The following is a 22008-nucleotide window of genomic DNA, read 5'->3' on the forward strand; positions in this document are numbered from 1 at the left end:
TAATAATATTTATATTACCAATTCAAGTCCTCCCGGAAATAGGTTGAGATGAATGGAGGCCAGATATCGAATTCATTCCTAGAGATACTGTGTTCTCTGGGACCGAAAAAAGACAAAACTTGAACCTTGACAGGCCCTCTAAGGAAGGATTAAATTCTGCTGATCTTCTTAGGGTATCTATCGGACTGTCCCTTTGGTTGTAAGATGCCTCTGCACAGAGCCAACAGGTAACTCGTCCTGGCGGCTCTGTGTACCCAACCACAACCCTAGACTGCCAAGAACACTGCTCATTCAAAGGCGAGCGAAGCCGGGAAGAGGGCCAGCGTTAGGGGAAGGGTGGCGCAAACCCTTGTGTGAGCTGTAGCACCGGGACAAGAACCACGGGGCAGCCCAAGCGAGTCTGGGGTCTGCAAGACCTCTAGGCGCTCTGCCGGCAGTCAGAACCGCAGCATAAGGGGCGCGAGCAGGGAGCTACTGGGACGCAGTGGCCGGGGAAGCTGGAGGGGGCGGACCCGGCCGGCGAGCGCAGGCGCTCCCCGGCTCACGCGCTCACCCCGGCCCCACCACCCGCCCTTCAGCCGCGGCCCGCCCTCCCGGGCGGGGAGGAGAATGCAAGAACCGCGGTCGTCAGGACCCGCCCCTTCGCCTCCGCGAGCTGGCGGGCGGGCTGGCGGCGCCGGGAGGCGGGGCCGCGGCGGCCGGCTGGGTGCGCCTCGGCGGCCTCGGAGCTCGCAGACGCTCAGGGGAACATGGCGGCTGCGGAGCCGGCGGTCCTTGCGCTCCCCAATAGTGGCGGCGTGGGCGCGGGGGCGCCGTCGGGCACGGTCCCGGTGCTCTTCTGTTTCTCTGTCTTCGCGCGACCCTTGTCGGTGCCGCACGGCGCGGGCTACGAGCTGCTCATCCAGAAGTTCCTCAGCCTGTACGGTGACCAGATCGACATGCACCGCAAATTCGTGGTGCAGCTCTTCGCCGAGGAGTGGGGCCAGTACGTGGACTTGCCCAAGGGCTTCGCGGTGAGCGAGCGCTGCAAGGTGCGCCTCGTGCCGCTGCAGATCCAGGTGGGTCGTGCGGGAGGCCGCGCGCCTCCCTGTTCCCGAGTCTTCCCCGTGCTGTCCCCGTCCCCGTCCACGCCTTCGCCGCGCTCCTCAGGTGCCCCGAGCCGCCCGGGCCCCGGGCCCTGCACGAGTGGCTGAGTCCGAAGGGCTGCGCGGCTTTCGCAAGTTCCGGGGCCGGCTGGGGAATGCCCCTGTCCAAAGGTGATGGTCACCAGCTATCCCCGGCGGGGACGTGGGCCTCGCAGCTGGTTTCAGCGCCCGCGAACGCCCCCACGTGTGTGGTCCTTGGTCGCCCGCAGTCGCTTTTTATGCCAGGAGCAGGTCCCAGTCAGTCTCCTGCGTAACCAAAGGGCTGTGCTGTAGTAGCTGTTTTTTTGGGGGGGGGTGATGGGTGATGCAGAATGGGGGGAAATGAGATTGTGGGAAGCACTGGTCTTAGGGTTTGTTCCTAGAGTTAAGTTAACCACTTGCGGAAACGCAAACTTCGGGAGTCAAACCCTTCCCCCAGCCCTCCGCCTTCCCAGGCTCTTGGGTCCTTGGGCTTAAGAGCGCCCTAACCTTAAGCAAATAACCATTTGCTTAGCCTCCTCTTAGTAAAGTGTCTACTGACTTGATTATATTTTGTCGCCTTTTTTGAAAAAGTCATTTGACTCCAGGATTGTAATTCCTTCTTAAATACAAATACCCAACTTAAGCTAGACCTTGAGTTCCTGGGCCTGCTGGTTGGGATAGTTGTTCTACCTGAGGACTACTTACAAGCATTTATTTTAAGCTGTGCTCTCCTGCTAGGCGGGTTAATCTCCCGCCCTCTTTAGGATCAGAGCGTTCACTTGGCGAATTTGTATTTTGGAAAGGAAAGAATATAAGGTATAATTTAGGTAGTGCACTGTCAATATCATTTCTTTAGCTGAGAAACTGATAAGTCATTTTTTTTCAGAAGACCAAACTGAAATGTGGGATTCGGGGATAAAAGAGATTTTAATATTTAAGGGCTTTCGCGGTGAGCGAAAATGACACTCATTTTCTTTCTTTTTTGTTTTTAGTTTTTATGGGCACATAATAGTTGTACATATATATAGGAGACATGATATTTTGTTTCAAGCATACAGTGTAGTGATCAAATCAGGGTAATTGGAATATCCATCACCTCAAACATTTATCATTTGTTTGTTTGTTCCAAATTTACTTTTGTAGTTATTTTGAAATATACAATAAATTATTGTTAACTATAGTCACCCTATTGTGCTTCTGAACACTAGACCTTATTCCTATTATCTAACTTTGTTTTTTGTACCCATTAACAGTGCCATTTTCTTATGATTATTCCCTAGTTTTTTTCAGCTGTAGTTGGCAGCTGAATTGATGATGTTTCCTGTCACCCCAACACCTGTGCCAGAAGTGTCCAAAGCAGGTACTTTAGCTTGGATAAAGTTTCTGCATTCAGAGGACAAAGTCTGAGAGACTGCACTGTCTACCACTGGAGAACCTGGAACCGGGTACAGTGATCTGATACCCCAGAATCTGACCTGCTGCCCAGACAGGGAATTGCAGTTCTTAGGTGCTTAAGACTCCCCATTTTTATATCTTCCAGCGTTTTCGTGTCTGGCATCTCTCTGCAGCCTTCTTTGTCAGTCCTTTTACGTTACTGCTGCCAGAATACTCAAATGTTGGATGCACCTTCGAGAAGTCCATTTATAAAGGCTAGAATCCAAATACTAACTGCGGAGGTCTGGGATTATACTTAGGATGCAGACTTCTTTATGAAGCATCTCCTGTTATGGCTGGGAGGGAGGCTGGGCTCTTATCTAAGATAATGCTATTCTAAACTAGCCCCCAGCTCTGTGAGAGTTCCCCCCCATCCAAGGTAGGATTTTTATATTTGAAAATTTCAGGACCTTGGTCTGGCAACTCTTAAAAACATTCTCGAAATTAATAAAATGTATGTACCTGAAAATGCTTGTACATTCTCAAAAGGCGTTGTGTAATTCTGGTCACCTGTGGCTTTTGAAATGTTTTGCTTGGTATAGATTATGTATAGTTCATTTTTTTGTGAGGTTTAAAATAACAGTAGCATTACTCTATTCCATCTTCAAAAGATATTTTTTCCACCAACTGGTCTAATAATTCTTAAGCATTAGTTATATTTTTGCACTTACATAGCTTTATATTTTTAATTCTTTTTTTTTTTTTTTTTTTTTTTTTTGAGACGGAGTCTTGCTCTGTCACCCAGGCTGGAGTGCAGTGGCCGGATCTCAGCTCACTGCAAGCTCCGCCTCCCGGGTTCACGCCATTCTCCTGCCTCAGCCTCCCGAGTAGCTGGGACTACAGGCGCCTGCCACCTCGCCCGGCTAAGTTTTTGTAGTTTTAGTAGAGACGGGGTTTCACTGTGTTAGCCAGGATGGTCTCGATCTCCTGACCTCGTGATCCACCCGTCTCGGCCTCCCAAAGTGCTGGGATTACAGGCTTGAGCCACCGCGCCCGGCCTTTAATTCTTTAAAATATTTTCTCTTCTATATTATCTCATTTTAGTAGTTATATTTTGAATTCTTCAGATGCCTTTCCTAGCTTAGAGGTAGATAAAGGAAAGGGACATATACATAGATATGCGCACAGTATATACCGTATATACCTCTGATACCTATTTATGTCTATATGAGAAGAGAGAGATACATATACACACATACATGCATATGCATATGTGTGTATAATCTCAGAAAGTCATGATAATTCTCATGACTACTGTAGTATATTCTTTGTAACCTAACAGTATAATCCTAGAGACTTGGATGTTTTATGGCTATAAGAGACCATACAGTTCATTCCACAAACATGTGAGTGGCAGCTTTAAGTGCCTGGCATAGTGAATGCAAACTTGGATTCAATTCTTGTTCCTTACCTAATAAATGAAACTTTCACTTTGAAGAAGTGCAGAAGAACATAGGGAAGTGGAGGTGAGTAACTTGCTGCAGTTTACGTGGCAAGTCTCCTAATATGCCTGGCTAGGTTCTCCGCAAATGCGTGTGGAGGAGCTAGCCAGGCATATGCGGAGAGTCACTTACAGCCAAACACAGCACTACTGCTTGCATGTTTAATGAGAATTGAGCAGTCTGGAAAACAAGCCACAAACTTGAGCTCTTGTTTGTTCATTTGTCTTGATGCTGCTCCTTGTTCTTTGGAATAAATGGCTTGTCACTTAGGAAGACTCAAGGTGGCCCATCAGTGAGTCCATGTTACTGGGGATGTTAGGCCCCTTCTTGAAGGCAGGGACAAAGAGCACAGGTTTGGCCACATGTAGTTCATTGCGTAAATAGCGATTTATTATTTCTCCACACTTGGGCCCTGGAGTCTCTGTGGCCCTGGTTCACGTACTGTTAGCCTAGAATGTATTCTTCATTTGCGCCGTGGTGTGAGTTGCCTTCATGCTTGTTCTGACAGCTGTGGCTGATGACCTTGTGAAACACAGTGGCTGCCTTTGCCACACACTGCACCCGTGCTTGTTAGTGGTTCTGAGAACTGATCCTTAAAACCCCCATTGCCAGTATTAGGCTGTGGTAAGTTTTTGGTGACTTATTTTCTCAAATATTCTGTCAAAGTAACAATGTCTGCTGACAGCTCAGGTAGATGAAGGCATAGCTCATGTTTCATGCTTAGTTTGTATGTCTGCAGCTAAATGCTTGAAATCTGATGAATTTTGAGACACAGGAAAGAATGTAAATGAGAGGATTATATAGTGGGGATTTAGGTCATTTTTATGACTTGAAAGTTTTAATTTTTCAAAAGGTATTTTCTAAGTTTTAACTAAAGGAAACATTTAACTATGGGAAGTTACGTAAATGTGGTATCATGCCACCACCAGTGAATTTTCCAGCCTGTGGCCAGCAAAGACACAGCCTTGGGAGAAGGGAGGAGGAAATGGACAGTGTAAGAAGGATGCCAGTGAGGGGATTTTACTTCTGTACATAGCATGGAAGGCTTTGGCAGCTTTCTGTGGCCAGAAGATAAGGGCTTCCCAGGGAAGGTTATTTTGACCTTTTCCCAAAATGATTAACTGGCAGGGCATTTTGCTCCAGCTTTCATTTTCTTGGAAGTTTATTGCCATTATTATTATTTTAAACAGGGGCATGAACATTTTATAGCTAGAAGAGACTGACAGGTTCATGGTGGGAAGGGAGGGAAGGCAGGAGGAAAGGAACCTTGTCTGCCTTTGGCTTGATAGTTTGAAGGTAGTGGTTTTTGATTACAGGACCTTTGCCTCAGGAGCATGGCAGGAAGAGTGGGTAGATGAGATAATGCTCAGTGAAGAGACAGCTGGATCCTGAGGTTGTTGTATTGTCTCCACCCCACTGGTTTGATGTGTGTCACTTAAAAAAATTAACATTCCAGAATAATACCTAAAGCATTGTATCCTTTTTTGTTCCTTGTGAATACATTAGAGCTACCTATAAATAAACTGTGAGAGTAGGAGCTATAATCTGAATTTTGAATTTTTTTTCTTGCATTTAGTTAACCAAGGGAATCCTAATGTAGATTCAAATGTCCTTGTGGTCCTGGGCTTGTCTAGCTTCACCTTCACCCCAGTCTGAGGCACAGTCTTAAGAAGTCCTTCAGTCCTTACCCCTGGGGTGGGTGGAGACAGCTGGCCTCTTTTGGGGATTTAGAAAACTCATACCTTATCTGATAAGCTAGGGTTGTAACCTTATGCCTGTGACATCAGTGTTTACAATAGGTGAATATGTTGTAAAAATAAGAGCCAATAAGTATTATTTCACAGCCTAAACTAAAACGACCCAGATCTGTTTTTCCAGGAACAGTCTTGTTTCAGTGATTTGGTAAGGTTTTGGTAACATCTGGAAATCTACTTTATGAATTACTTTATGATTCACTTTCCTTATTCTGCTTATTATGTTAACATAACAAGTTACGCAATGTTAGCATTCCTATATATATTTATAGGTTTCTAAAGGGATCTTAATTGTATTTATCCTCATTAGAGGGTAAGTTTTAACATATGCTGAGTTTTATAGTATAGTTTTTCATATATGAGGGACATCAGAATAGCCTAATAAATTTATTGATTGATTATATGAAGCCCATTTAATCCTTGAAATACCCCTATAATGTAGATACTGTTTTCCTTGCTGTGTTATAGATAAGGAAGTTGCATTTGGAGATATTTACCTAAGTTCATGTAATCGAAATTAGTGAAATTGAGATTTGGATTCAGATTCTAATGCCTACTGAGGCTTCTGCTATAAAGAGAATCATTGTAACCTGGGGGAGTCACATCACAGACCTCTATTGTGAGTTGACATTGGAGCCAGGCCTTACTATAGCTGTGGTCGTCGGATTTCCTCAGAAACACTTGGGAGTGAAATAATGATCCCCCAGGTCCCCTTCCAGACTTTCTCCCAGGCAGATCATGCCTATTTTGTGACTCTAATTGACTACCAAATTTTTTAAACATCACATTTACAGTTTCAAATTTTAATTATTCCAAATTGCTATAGTAATTTGCTATGGGGCTGGGTGATGTGAAAGGTCTTTTGAGTATGAAATCTAAGGTCAAATCCCAGCTATGACAATTCTTAAGAAAGTGGACAAAATATTTATACTTGAATCTGATCTCTTAAACTCTTGCTTGAGGAAGCCATTGGTTGTGATCATGTTTTTGTATTTAAATATATATATATATGTATTTGTATATGTATCATGCAAATGTGTTTGTCGGAGTGTGTAGGCATATATTTATATGTGATTTGTTTATATTCCTTGAATATGCATAGATCTGTAATTGCTATGCTTTTACTCCTGGTGACATTTGGTCCAGTCCACTTTTAATTTGCTGAGGCAGGACTGACTGTCTCACAGTTGCAACATGTAAAAGTTTGGCTACTGGAGATATTTTTAGTTACTTTAAAGATTTTGGTTTAAGAGAACTTCATGAGTCAAAGTAAGAAACTTCCGAAATGTAGAGAGTTGTGTGATTTTAACAGCCTGTTGGAATTCATGTGGATTTGGGGTGAGGATTTGGGAGGATTGGTTGGACATGAATAAAGTTTTTCAGTATGTTTTTGGTAGCCACAAAACTTCCTTTCTGTTTGTAAAGTATAGAGGTTATTCCCCCAACTACCATAGCATAGGGAGGCCATTAAAAAAAACACTTTTTATTTTACAATAGCTTTAGATTAACAATAAAGTCGTAAAGATAGTACAGAGTTCCTATATTCCTGTACCCAGATTCCCTGTTGGTTTTTGCTTGTTTGTGAGACAGGGTCTTGCGCTGTTGCCCAGGCTGGACTGCAGCCTCAACCTCCCATTCTCAGAGGATCTCAGAGGTTCAGCCTCCTGAGGAGCTGGACCGCCAAGCTCAGCTAATCAAAAAAGAAAGAAAAGAGGAAAAAAAAAATATATATATAATATATATATATTTTGTAGGTTGGGTATAGTGGTTCATGCCTGTAATCCCAGCACTTTGGGATGCCAAGGCAGGCAGATCACTTGAGCCCAGGAATTCAAGACCAGCCTGGGCAATATGGTGAAACCCCATCTCTACTAACAGTACAAAAATCAGCTGGGTGCAGTGACGCACGCCTGTAATCCTGGCCACTTGGGAGGCTGAGGCACAAGAATCACTTGAACCGGGAGGTGGAGGTTGCAGTGAGCTGAGATCGCACCACCGCACTCCAGCCTGAGCGACAGAGTGAGACTGTGTCTCAAAAAAATATGTTTTATAGAGACAAGGTCTCACCGTGTTGCCTAGGCCTTGCTCTCGCAATCCTGGGCTTAAACGATCCTCCCACCTTGGCCTCTGAAGTGCTGGGATTACCAGCATGAGCCACCATGCCCAGCCAGATTCCCTAACATTAATATTTGATATTCCTGGAATGCATTTGTCACAACCAAAGAACCAACATTGGTACTTTACTGTTAACCACACTTTATTCATATTTCACTAGCTTTTCCCTTACGTCCTTTTTCTGTTCCAAAATCCAATCTAGGATACCAATTACATTTAGTTGTCTTGTCTCCTTTGACTCGTCTAGTCTGTAACAGTTTCTCAGACTTTGTTTTTAATAACCTTGACAGTTTTAAGGAGCACTGGTCAGATATTTTGGTAGAATGTCCCTCAGTTTTGATTCATTTGATGTTTTTCTCATTGTTGGACCGGGGTTGTGAAATTTCAAGAGGAAGGTCATGAGGTTCATTCTCGTCACATCATATCAAGGGTACATGTTATTAACATGGTGTCATTAATTACATTAATCTTGATCACCTGGCTGAGACATAGTCCTCAGGTCTCTCCACTGTAAAGTTACTCTTCCCCCTTTATACTCTACTCTTAAGAAGCAAAGTACTAAGTGCAGTCACATTCAAGAGGATGTTGGAAGTTAAACACCTTACACAGATACTCTCCACATTGTATTCAAGAGCATGTGGAGAATGTCTATGAAAGGTAGGGTATTTTTTATTCGGTAAATTGTAACCTGTACTCTGCTTTAAAAACATTCCTTGCCACTGTATTCTCTGTGGTTTCTTTGTTTACTGAGTTTGTGGATGGTAAGTTTCTATACAAGAGAGATTTCGCAGGGCAGTGAGGATTTTAGGGCTATATTTTTGACCTCAATTTGTGTCTAATATGACACATCTGATGCGGTCCCCTGTCCAGAACTCATGGCTAAAATGAAGGGCAGGAAACATCAGCTAGCAAGAACTGGAGACCACAACTGTGGATATTTAGGATTCCTGGGTAGGTAAGCATTTATTCCTTTAAACACCTCAACTTAAAAATGTCTTGACCATTTTATAATGTAGTCCTTCTGAAATATATAATTTAACAGTTTCTTAATTAGGGTGCTGGAATGATGTTTTCCTAATTTATAAGTTAGAACAGCTTGTTACTCCTCCACTGGAGGTCTAGACTGTAGCATTATTTGAGTTTTGATCTGTTTTTATTGTATTTTGAATCTTTTCTCTGTCAGCCATCATTTCTTGCTGCTATCAGTTTGCCTGCCTCCAGCGGTTTCCTTTCTGATTTGCTGTTTATAACCTTCTGTTAATTTAGAATCCAGACAATGAAACTTGTTAGGAATGTATACAGAGGTAGTCAATACAGTATAAAATAGGATCTGAGAGCTGGAATTCTAAGCAAGTGTAAGCTCTAAGCATGTTAGTGAATGGCATCCACCACACTTACGCAACTGCCCAGGAATTTTATTTTTCATACTTTTTTTTTTTTTTTTTTGCTGGTTCTCACCTGTTGTGGCATGGTGAGACTGGCTTAGTTGCATTACGGTTATTTCAATAGGCCTGCTGCAGGCAAACTGCTTTATGTAGTGTGCCCTAAACACGTTGTGGATGCTTAGGAGTCCATTATTCAAATTTATAAAAATGTAGATATTGAGCCTTTTGAGTCAATATTTGATGTTTACAGATAATTTAGTGATTGGTTTTTAAAATAGTATCCTAAATGCACAAAAATTGGCCTTCCCAGCAATGCATTTATATTTATATGTAAGATCCTAGTCACTGCTTTTGAAAATGACCAAAGTGGAGGCATAATACTTGCATTAAAAATTAAGCAAAGAAACAGCCAAAGCTAGAATATATAATATGCTTGAGAATTTATTTTAATCATACTTTATTGGAAAAGGAGGAAAACCCTATACATAGGGTAAGAATTACAGGTGGCTCTCACATGGTAACATGAATTTGGTATTGGATTGTGCATGGCTAATTAATACACATCTATAGAGTCAGTACCAGAGGGAGATTAAAGTGCCAGGGTACTTCAGACCAGAACATAGATCAAACAAAGTGCAAACCAATTAGAATAGTTACATCATTAAGGATTAAATATTTCTTAATGGTTAATTTAATTCATGTAGTAATTGTTTCCGAAGAGTCAACCACCTGCAGAGACACTAAGGAGAGTCTAAGCCTGTGCTGGTGGTGCAGCCACACCATATAATCTGGACATAGACTCCTCTAGAATATTATTAATAATCGTTATCTGTAGGTGGTTTTAGGGGAAGCAAAATAGGATAATTAGAGGCATGATTTAAGGGAGCGGTTAGGAAGGGTGTTGATAGTGGTTCATTCAGGACCAGTACTCATCCTTTACAGAACTTCCTGCAATTTGCAAAAGAAAGAAAAGCACCTCAGACTTTTAAGAATCCAGTGAGAGTAAATTCTTATATTTAGTGGTGATTTTTGCTTTTTGGTGGATCCATATTGAGCCCAAATTGTTATAGACCAACTACAGCAATTAATACGAGGTTTGGAAATCTATCCACTTTTCGTCTTAATTCATTGACTTTCCTTATTGTGATAACTATAGTTTAAGAATGGAGATGTCAAATATGGGTCCCTTCCTTGTGAAGTAGACAACAGTTCATTTAACAGCAATGGTGTGCTTAGTATCATTTCGCTGCATTTTGTTTGAACTCTGAAAGTTATTCTTGAGAATAGCATATGCATATTTCTATCTTGATAGCAGTAATTCTGGATTTGCTTCTGTTTTTTGTTTTTAGTTTTTATGTTCCTGCTACAAATATTTTAAGTTTTACTTTTTATACTTACAAGCAGCAACATCAGATTTTTTTCTATTGTAACACTTTTTCTGATTATAAAGAAACTTCTTTAAATAACATTCAGGAAATCTGTTTAAATAACACTTGGAAAATAAAGGAATGATATAAAAAAAAGAAATTACCAACACCCCTAATTATATAACCACTTGTTAATATTGTAATGTACTACTACTTTTACTCATATTTTTACATTATTGAAATACTATTGAACTTCACTTTTGAAAAATTAACATTATGAGTATTTTTCCTTGGATGGCATGAATTCTTTGAAGACATATATACATATATGTTTTAATTGGCTAAAGAATGTTTTGTCATGTGAATGTGTTAAAATGTGTTACACCATGTCTGTATAGTTGGTTGGTTCATTTCTGATTTCCACTATGAAAAGCAATTCAGAGAACATCTTTTTGGTTTTTTTTTTCCTGTAATTCAGATTTTTTTTTTTTTTGGATAATAGCTGTAGAAATTCACTTACTGACTCAAACAATAGGACCATTTTTCTTCCTTTATTGAAAATAAAATAATTGTCCACTGACAATCCACTGAAAATAATTGTCATTGTATAACAAGTGCTAAGTCATTCTTTTTCTTTTCTCCTCAGCTCACTACCCTGGGAAATCTTACACCTTCAAGCACTGTGTTTTTCTGCTGTGATATGCAAGAAAGGTTCAGACCAGCCATCAAGTATTTTGGGGATATTATTAGTGTGGGACAAAGACTGGTATGCTTGTTTGTTTATTTGGTCATATTTGCTGAATCATGATATATACTCATATATACACATATATATGTATAGCTAATTGTTTTTGTGTTTGGTTATTTTTTTCAGTTGCAAGGGGCCCGGATTTTAGGAATACCTGTTATTGTAACAGAACAGTATCCTAAAGGTCTTGGGAGCACGGTTCAAGAAATTGATTTAACAGGTGTAAAACTGGTACTTCCAAAGACCAAGTTTTCAATGGTATTACCAGAAGTAGAAGCAGCATTAGCAGAGATTCCCGGAGTCAGGAGTGTTGTATTATTTGGAGTAGAAGTAAGTACCTGTTACTATGATTTAGGCACAATATTATTTATAGAAAACTCGATATTTGTGGAATATAATTTCGTAGATGGTGTGCCATGTAGGCATAATAATGAGGAAAGATAGCCACCATGTATTATGTTCACTCTTTGCATGGCACTGATCTGAACCTTTTATAGCTGTTTATTTACTAAGTCCTTTACAGCCACATAAGAGCTAAATACTCAGTAGTCTCCCCATATTAAAGAGGATACTAAAATACCGAGATGTTGTGTAACTGACTTGAATGTATGTAAGCTGATTAATTCTTGGTCCTGTATTTTTAACTACTACTTTTGGAACACATTTTCACCAAAGGCATTATTTTAATATATGTGTTGTAGGATTTCAGTTAGGTCATATTTTTGTGCTAGAAAATCCTTGGAGGTCATGTAGTTCATTGTCCTTCAAATCATGTATGTATCTTTTTACAGGGGAAAAATACTAATGGATTCTTATTGCTGATTTCAATTGATTTATTCCTAGCTTTTAAACAACTGTTAAACTAAAATTTTAAAAATTAATGAAAAAAACACTAAAACAATGAAATCAAATTATTAATTTAATGTGATTTTGACAATTTGAAGGTAAGTTTTATAGTAGTGGATTTTAATAGTAGAAAGATACTTCCTCAGGCTTAGATGTGTGTTCAATATTTCTGTATTTTGACACAGTAAAGAAGAAGCCTGTTTTGTGTAAATATGTCGTACCAAGTGCTGTTGCTGGCTTTGCACTTTTTTTTTTTGCTTGTTCATCATCATTAGACCTTATGCTCAATCACAATTATCTTTGAGTAGTCCTTCAATGCTAATTTTAATGAGGTGTCATTTGATAATTCTCCAAAACTTTCTTGTCATGTGAAGATAAAGTTGACATTGTGGCATCATTGAAATGTACTTTCATTGGTTGTAATACATGATTCAGTTATTGTTGAAGCCTGTTTTCACTCTATAATGTCTGTTAATGAATTGTCACAAGTTAGTCCTTACAAAGATGGAATCTGTATAATACATTTGCTAATGATATGAACTGGGTGTTTTTTGCCTGTGTCATAAGTTATTTTTAACTTGGCCTACCTTTACTACAGAGTGCCCTGTAATGACTCAGTTTTCCCACTAAGTTCTCCGTCTGCAAGACTGCAGACTCATTCTTCATGTTGGACACTTAGGGTGAATGAAGAAATAAACTCAAAGTTGCACCAAAACTGAGTGCTAGTAATTCAGCTATGTGAAGGTCATCCAGACCACGTGAAGCAAAATCTTTAACAAATTCTTGTAGAACTCTAAGAATATGTTTAAGGTTCTTAGTATCAGAAACATTGGCCTAATTCAGTTCCTGATTTTACAAATGAATAAACCAAAGCCAGAGATACTGTTCTATGCTCCAGATTATCTAGCTAATTAGAAGCAAAACTAGATGTAGAACAGGGTCCTTAGATGATTTGTAGTGCTCTGTCTGCTTTATCATGTTGTTGTACATTTGTCAGCTACTGTTAGTTTATCATGTTATTACATACAATTTTTGTACTTTCCTACTAGACTCATGTGTGCATCCAACAAACTGCCCTGGAGCTAGTTGGCCGAGGAGTGGAGGTTCATATTGTTGCTGATGCCACCTCATCAAGAAGCATGATGGACAGGATGTTTGCCCTCGAGGTAATTGTCCTGCTTGGAAATAGATCATTTGTCAAGGTTTCCAAATAAATTAGAAGAATACTGGATGTTTAACAGTAATGAAATGTTTACCTCCTAAATTTGAGTTTGGTCTGGCAACATCAGGCTGATTGATTTCAACTGTATACTGACTGACCCTTAAGGCCTTACCACCATATCCTATTTTATGTCTCATTTTCTCCTTAGATCTAGGTTTCTAGCATTGCCACAAAGTCCTTTGCATCTTTCATCATATGTTTGCCCTAGTTTTATACATGAACTAGGAGATATTCCAAGAAGCCTAACCTAAACTGTTTAGAGGTTTGCAAATTAAAAATAGCTCAACTGGGTTTAACTCATTTAGCCAAAAGCTAGAACAGAGCAGGCCTAACCTGGTTTAACATGTAGTGGACCTTCTGTATCTGCAGGTTCTATGTCTGTGGATTCAACCAACCACAGATAGAAAATATCAGAAATAAAAATAATAGAATAAATAGAATAGAATAGAAATAAAAAGCAATAAAAATAATATCATAACAATGAAATAGAATGATAGTACAGAATAACATCTATTTACATAGCATTTACATTGTATTGGTATTATAAGCAATATAGAGATGATTTAATGTATACTGGATGTGCACAGGTTATATACAAATACTGTGCTATTTTATATCAGGGACTTGAGCATCTGTAGATTTTGGTATGGGGTGGGGTGGCATCCAGGAACCAATTCCTTGTGGATACTAAGAGATGACTATTAGATTTCCTCAGACTTGAATTTCTGGGACTAGGAGGTGTGTCATTGACTGTGGACACCACATCCACTGTTTTCATGGTACTCTGGCATTAGAGTGTCACCATGTCCCGTGGAATCAGGGAGTCTGTAATTCTCTGTCAACATTGCCCAAGAATAGGATGTCAAGCGTTTTCTTTTCCGAGACTGTTAAAAAGCAAACTACCACATAATCCTAGGAAATACTCACTCCATACTGTGGTTTAATCTCTCTCTCTCTCATATTTAGTTCTAATTTTGTAATAATTTTAAAGGAATGTGCATGTGAATTTAATTGCTGAGTTCTTTAACTGTTTGTTGAGAATGGGAAATACATGGGTTTGTTTTGTTGAGACCCTCCAGTGTCCTATGCACAGTCTGGCCTGTGAACCACCTTGTCTGTAGTAGGAATGCTAACTCATCCCTTTAGCCTAGTGTGTGGTAGTGGTAAGGTAGAGCAAATGAGAAAGGGGAGGGACTTATCAGAGGAAAGAAGGGAGAAGAGTACAGGGCCACAGGGTGGTGGGAAGCAGGCAGGTAGCTGGTCACAGCAGTTGTTTTAGGGTCCTTATTGGCCCTCCCTTCTCTGTTACTGCTGAAGCAGAATCCTATATTGAAATTACAAATAGAAATTATTTATTTTGTTTAGCTATTTTCAAGTCCATTAGGCTATTAGATTCTCTGGTAGTTAGGTACTAAGTGTTGCTGCTGCTTCCAGTCTCAATGAAGACCTTTGATCCTTTTTTTTTTTTTTTTCTTTTTGAGCGATGGAGTCTTGCTCTGTTGCCCAGGCTGGAGTGCAGTGGCACAATCTCGGCTCAACTGCAAGCTCCACTTCCTGGGTTCAAGCAATTCTCCCTGTCTCAGCCTCCTGAGTAGCTGGGATTACAGGTGCCCGCCACTACGCCCAGCTAATTTTTGTATTTTTAGTAGAGTTGGGGTTTTGCCATGTTGGCCAGGCTGATCTCGAACTCCTGACCTCAGGTGATCTACTTGCCTCAGCCTCCCAGAGTGCTGGGATTATAGGTATGAGCCACTGCACCTGGCCAGACCTTTAATCCATTCTTACAGTCATGAGTTAATCAACTCCTACTTTTCAAGTTTTCCTGGTAACCTGAGTTTAAACACTTCACTGTCAGGTCCTCACCACCTCAGCAAGCAGCTCTTTAAGCCACCGTGGATAGACCTTTATTGTAATGCTGAGGTCCAGAACTTTGGAGGTAAGAAATGAAAAACACAAAGCAAACTTCCTTGCTTGTAAAAAAGGACTTTTTTCCAAGGACTTTTTTCCTACATTCATATTTTCTTAGATATGTCTTTGTTATGGCAACTTAATGACAAAATTTTGATTGGCAATTCTGTCTTTGCACAAGACTCAGATTAAAAACAATTCCCATCTGAACCATTCTTTGAGAGGCAGTCTGTAATCTTTCAGATTAGGAATCCACACAATGTGGGGATAATGTGGGTTTGCACGCAGGTTCTGGTGTTTTGTAAATTTGTGTCCTTGAACAAGTTGTGTAATCTGTATGCCTCAGATTTCTCATTGGTGAAATGGAAATGGTAATACCAACAAGATCATAGGATTTTTGTGAGAATGGAATAAGATAATATATTGATAGCAGTTAGGGCAGTGCATGACACAGTCGATATTCAGGTGTTAGCTGCTGCTTTTTTTGTTGTTACTGATTGTTGTCTTCATGAGGTTAGTCACCAGAAATGTGTAAGTATATAGCATCTAAGACCCAGAAGGGACTAGCTCTTGGAAGTTCTGAGAAGGGAGGGAAAGAATCTGTTTTCTGGGGTGGATTTAGAAGGACCTGGAGGAGCAGCGTTGCCTGGGGTTAAAGTGTTGAGGCTGAAAGGGAAAACCGATCATAGATGAGTCAGGTGGTGATTGATAGGGAAGACCTGCCTTACTGCAGATTTTTTTCTTCCTAGTCTTGATTTGATACAGAGGCAATTTACCTTGTTCCCAAAATTGAGGCGGGGGGCGGGGGCAGGGGGCGGGCAATGTTAAGTGTTCTGGTTTGTTTCCATAAGTGTGAAAGTTAAAATACCATTGTGGTCCACTTCACTTCCTCTCTATTCCTTTAGAACATAACTGCTTAAGATAATTCCCAAGACTAGCTGAATTGCCTGTTAAGGTTATTTTAAGATTCATAGTTTGCATTATTGAAACTTCACTGTACCAGAGTCTGCGGCATGTGCTTTATTCAAGAAATGTTTTCTGGGTATTTGTCATCTGAAAGACATTACTTCTTTCAATTAACAATTACAGAGTGCATGGAGAATAAGCGAATAAAATCCTCTCTTGACCTTGATGTCCTTGTACTCATGGGGAGTTTTAGTGTTGCTTGGAAATCTCGTGGGTTTAGTCTTTTGCCCCCCCTCTCTGAGGCTTTCATGACTTAGTGCACGTGTATTTTTTAGGTTTGTGGGTCAGAGCAACCCTTCTTTTCCTTTGGCCTAGTTGGATTAGTTTTGCAAGTATAAGGGGAGAACTTTAGAAGTCTAATGCACAGGTATTCTTGTGCATTAAATGGCTGGAGTTTTAATTGCTCCATTTTAAGCCAGGAGAGAAAGTGGACTTGGGACCAGCACTGTCAGGGTGGTGGGCAGGGACCTGCTAGGTATGTTTGGAAAGCTCCTGCTGTTCTTTCTCTGCTTAGGCGCCTTCTTTGGTTGGGAAAGGGCAGGCACTGTGGGAACGGCTAAGAGCCAGATTGAAAACCATTGCGTTTGCTAAGCTACACCTTTCTCTAACACGGGTTCCTGGCTAGATTATTTTAAAACCCAGTCAGTGTTGGCCACATTTCAATCTTGAAACAAAGTAATAGAGTATGGGTTTCACTTTCCTAAAAGGTGTTTCTGTGATGTACATTTCGCACTCTGCCCCTGCCATGGTCACCTGAGTCTCAGCATCACTGAGGCTTGTTAGGCTGTAATGGACCAGGCTCAGGTCAGTAGAGCCCTAGGGAAGACTGAACATTGTAGACAGGCTTCTTCCAGGGTCACCAGATTCCTTCCTTAGACCTGGGAACATATTTCTCTCCTTCCTGCCTCACTAAGGAACTGGGGAGATTGTTGAGAACTAACCTTTATTGGCACATTGGAGTACATAGTGTAAAGCACTTTCACAGACATTGAAAGCCTGTGATTTAGTCCTTGATTCAAACTGAATCATTGCAAGTCCATTGATTGAACAGTGAGCAGTAAGGAAGGCAGGGCTAGGCAGGGCAGGCAGCTGGTGATGGGGAGAGCTGGACATGAATGAATAGACATTCAGTGCTGTTTTCACACAACTGGACTGCAGCTTATCACATTTATTATCTGCCTTTCTGTCTGAAGCAAGCACATGATCTTTTCATAGTTTTGAATGGTTTTGATATGATTAATCAGCTGACTGTAAAGCAAGGAGGAGGACATTAGGGCTTCCAGAAGTCTTAAAAAAATCCTCAGAGATAACTCACCCCTGGTATGTGTCTAAGCATACGGCCTTACCCCAGGCCCCCAACCCCCATAAATACCTGCTGTTTTTGTTTTGTTTTGTTTTGTTTTTAAAAATAACTGCCAAGTTCTGGTTAGCTGCCCTGCACCCTTTTCTGTACTGGTCGTTGAGGTCCAAGCTTGCTTTCTGACAAGTAGGTTGTGGCTTATACTCCCTTCTACTTCATTACGGATAAAAATAAAGAGTCTGCCAGTGGAAAGGTTCAGTCTGCTGATGTACAGCCAGTGAAGGAAGATTGACTTACACTCTGCAAGTATATTTAGCTATGCAAGTGCTTCCTGGGTTTTTTCCTCTGACTTGCCTAGGAATTGTTTCCAACCACTTCCTCTTTCATGCGTTTTACATATATGCTTTTGTGATAACAGTTTGTGTCTTTTTTTCCCTGGGATTTCTGATAACACATAAATCCAGAGAATGTATCTGTGCTATAGAATTCTTCTATTTTCCTCCTTTCCTCCCTTTACCCTGTCCCCTCCGACTTTCTGTTCTTTGCTCTCTTCCCTGCCTTCCTTCCCCTTTCTCTTCTCCCTTCTCTCTCTTTTCCTCCTTGAGATTTCTGTCCTTAGTATTATGATTACACTGGGGCAGTTTGGCAAGGACATTCTTGACCTGTCAGTGAAACTTTACACAACCTTGAATTTTACACTCTTGTTTAATGGTACTAAAATGTTTATGATGGCAGCAGTAGTGATGGTTCCCTTATCATACAGGGGGTCTCCTCACACAGAGAGAGCTCTTTTAGTACCGGTCATTTCTAAACAAGGGAACTCTTGATTATAGGAAGGACTCATATGCCATAGGTCAGATGTTTGGGTGCAGTAAAAAGAAATTAAGAACCATCATTTTAATTCTTATAGTAGTTTTAATCCAATTGACAATTTATATGAAATTTGATAGTAAATTACTAATGTAATGTTCTAGCAGCTACAATTATATCCATAACACAGCTAATGGAGCTTTAGAAACATTACACACCCCTCCATTTTTAAAACATAAAGAGCTACAAAATGCCAGGAGTTCCAGGCATAAGTATTAATATGCATCACGATCTCATGTATTATCAGTTAAACTACAGAGGGGGAAAAGTGGACAGAGGCACTTTTTTAAAAATCTCAGTAGTAGAAATAGAAATAAAAGTTTAATAAATTTAGAAGTCACAAGCAGCCCTCATTTGAGTCAATGAATAAGAGATGAAGCACAAACCTGCCAGGAGTGTTCAGGGAAATAGCAACAACTAAATGTCCAGATGTTCAACGATAGGCATATAGTAACAACCATTCTTTTTCTTTCTCTTATCTCATGTTTTACAGTCATTGGCCTTGATGACTCTCCTGTTCTAGGCACACATATGTCATAACATTGGCTACCTTTTCCGTCTTAGTCATTCCTAGTCCATTTTACTAATATTAAGAATAATAATATTGACTTTGTGGTATGGCCGGTCTTGAAATCCATCCCCATCACTGAACTTGACGCTATGGCTGGGAATCATGGTTTCAGTAAAGGACACTAATTATTGCATCCCAGCATAGTCTTACTCTTTCGAAATAGTGTTCATTCTCATGCTCATTTCTTGATTTGCCTTTATCTTTTTGTTCAAGCGTCTTGCTCGAACCGGGATCATAGTGACCACGAGTGAGGCTGTTCTGCTTCAGCTGGTAGCTGATAAGGACCATCCAAAATTCAAGGAAATTCAGAATCTAATTAAGGCGAGTGCTCCAGAGTCGGGTCTGCTTTCCAAAGTGTAGGACATTTGAAGAACTGGTACGCTACCCACTGGTGAAGGACAGTCAGGTGAAGGACTGCAAGCCCACACAAGCTCTTCTTATCTCTACTAGAATTAAAATGTTAAGTCAAAAATGGCTCCTTTTTTGCGCCTCTTAGTGAAACTTAACCAGCTAGACCATTTGGGTACCAGCATTTAGTTACAAATGTCAAAGGCTTCTGGTGCTGCTTACCTTCCTTTTTTGTTAATGTGCTTTTATTTATTAAAAAAATTATAATGAAGGTGCCTGTTTTGTCTATACTGTGTACTCTGATCGTATCTTTCAAAAGTGCAGACTCTTGTGAAGTTTTCTTAAATTGTGCACTTTAAAGAAAATGAAGTACCAATAATGATTTCACTTTTATATTACTGTAAGATGTTATATTGTTAATGTGGATGTAGTGCTTACTTTACAGATTGATTGGAATAAGATTATTATATATGAATTTACCCACAGGACTCTGGATCATGTTACCCACTCCCCTCACAATGTTGTCCACTTACTGAGTGAGTTGCATTGATGTATCCATACCAAATGATGTTGAATAATTACATATCTTTCTTGATTACACCGATTTCTTATTTCGGTCACTGTTACTAAATCTCTGTTAATGTTCTGTCTTTTAACTGAATCTTTTACCGAGAAAAGCTCATTGGATCATTGTTTAATTTTGTAAACAGATGGGATAGAAGGGTTTGCAATGCCATATTATTGGTGGAGGGCTGTTTTAACATCTTTGAAGTATGACTTTAGCTGAGTATCTTTACAACCATCTTGAATATGTCTTCTAGTGTCCACAAGATTTAGCAAAAAGATAAAGCCTGGGTAGAATATCGTTTTAAAATGTTCATGTTCTGTTCTATATTTTCTCCACCTGCTCTCCAAATATTGTAATGCAAAAAGTATCAGTAATGATCTGGTAGTATTAATTTTGTGGTCATTGTTACTCTTCGATACATTTTTTTCGTTAAATACTTATTAGAGGGTTTTGAAATGTTTTTCAAATATGTGAAATGTGGAACATTGCTGTCTTTTATATTAAAGTAATTAAAATGTATTGTGATTGAAATTATTTTGTCCTCCACAAGATGGCTCTATGAGTATTCTTCCAGGATTCTAATATTTATTTAAGGTAATAAAATCTTGACATTTATAATCTTTCAACTCATGGGAGTTTTCAAAGAAGGAAAATCCTTTGTAGATAGGGGCAGATGGATTTTACTAAAGGGTGAAAGGCCTTCTTCATTAAGAGCAGTAGATTTTTTTATTTTTCCTATTGGCAGTGGTAACAAATAGCAACCTGGTATGTTTAAATACTTTTTTCCAACCATTTATGTGTCAAAAAAGAGGAATCAAAGCTTTCTGCACCTTTAAAAAGTTTTTATTAAATTTAACCTAGTGCTTCTCAAACTTTAATATGAATGCAGATTATTTGAGGATCTTGTTAAAATGCTGATGCTGACTCAGTAGGTCTCTTGTGCAGCCTGAGGTGACAGTTCACATTTCCAAAAAGTGGACAGTTTCCACTAGTGCTGTTCAGAAAGGACCATATTTGAAATAGCGAGAATTTAACTCACAAACAACTGTTTTCCTCCACTGCACCCCCAAACCTTTCAGGGCTCAGTGAAATACCAGCACAGTGAAGCCTTTTCACAGATGAAACCAATTATTTGACGCCAGATTAGTTTCCCCTGGCTTCCATAACAAACTATTGTACCACAAACAGTGTCGTAAAACAACACAAGTGTATTCTCGCAGTTCTTTGGTTAGAATTCTGAAATGAGTCTCAGTGGGCTAAGATCAAGGTATGAGTAGGGCTGTGTTCTTTTCTGGAGGCTGTACGGAAGTAGCTATTTCCTTGCTGCTCTGTGCTTCTAGCATTCACCCATTTTTTTTTTTTTTTTTTTGCTTTTTTGGCCCCATTTCTACCTGTTCTAAGCCAACAAAGGTGTATCTGGTTCTTCTTATGTCACATCTGTCTGACTCGTTCTTCTGTCTTCCTCATTCTGACTTAAGAGCTCATGTGATTTAAGATCAGCTGATCAGAACGTTATTCCACCTGCAACCTAAGTTTTCTTTTGCTATGTAACAACATATTCACAGGTTCCAGGGATTACAACATTAACATCTCTGGTGGCCACTCTGTATAACACAGATACCACCATGTGGTTTAGTATTTTATTTCATTTTGTCGTTTGTCGTATTTCCATCTTTCCTGCGATATTATAAACTCCCTGAAAGCAGAGATTGTGCATTATATATAGTCATTTTGGAAACATTTTGAAGACCCACTAGGTTCTAAACATTGTGTTTTGTGCTGAGGATAAAAATATGCCCCTAGGAAACTTATGACGTGGCACAAAATCAGATACAATTCTCAGTAAATGTGAATTGAATTAAATCATATCAGAGGTCCAGGAATGTCAATATAATACTGAAGTTCAGAATAACTGTGAATTCTGCCTTCTCTCTTGGTTTGTACTTCGTGCCAAGCAGGTCACTGACAAGGCTTTATTATTACAAAAAACCAAATTGATTTTAATGCATTAGGCCTTGAAATTGGAAGCATCTGTAACTTTGTAGGATAATGAAATTC

At 39.9% G+C, this 22008-nt stretch overlaps 1 protein-coding gene across 1 annotated transcript; it reads left to right on the plus strand.

Moving 5' to 3' along the window:
• The first annotated feature begins 744 nt into the window (after window positions 1-744).
• ISOC1 (isochorismatase domain containing 1) lies at window positions 745-20047 on the plus strand. Its single transcript, NM_001266437.1, is given in 5 exon segments — window positions 745-1058; window positions 11250-11369; window positions 11478-11681; window positions 13247-13363; window positions 19248-20047. Coding segments are annotated over 5 exon segments (897 nt in total). The 5' UTR covers window positions 745-749; the 3' UTR covers window positions 19395-20047.
• The last annotated feature ends 1961 nt before the right edge of the window (window positions 20048-22008 follow it).

Source organism: Macaca mulatta, chromosome 6, assembly GCF_049350105.2.
Source record: "Macaca mulatta isolate MMU2019108-1 chromosome 6, T2T-MMU8v2.0, whole genome shotgun sequence".
NCBI classification, from domain to species: domain Eukaryota; kingdom Metazoa; phylum Chordata; class Mammalia; order Primates; family Cercopithecidae; genus Macaca; species Macaca mulatta.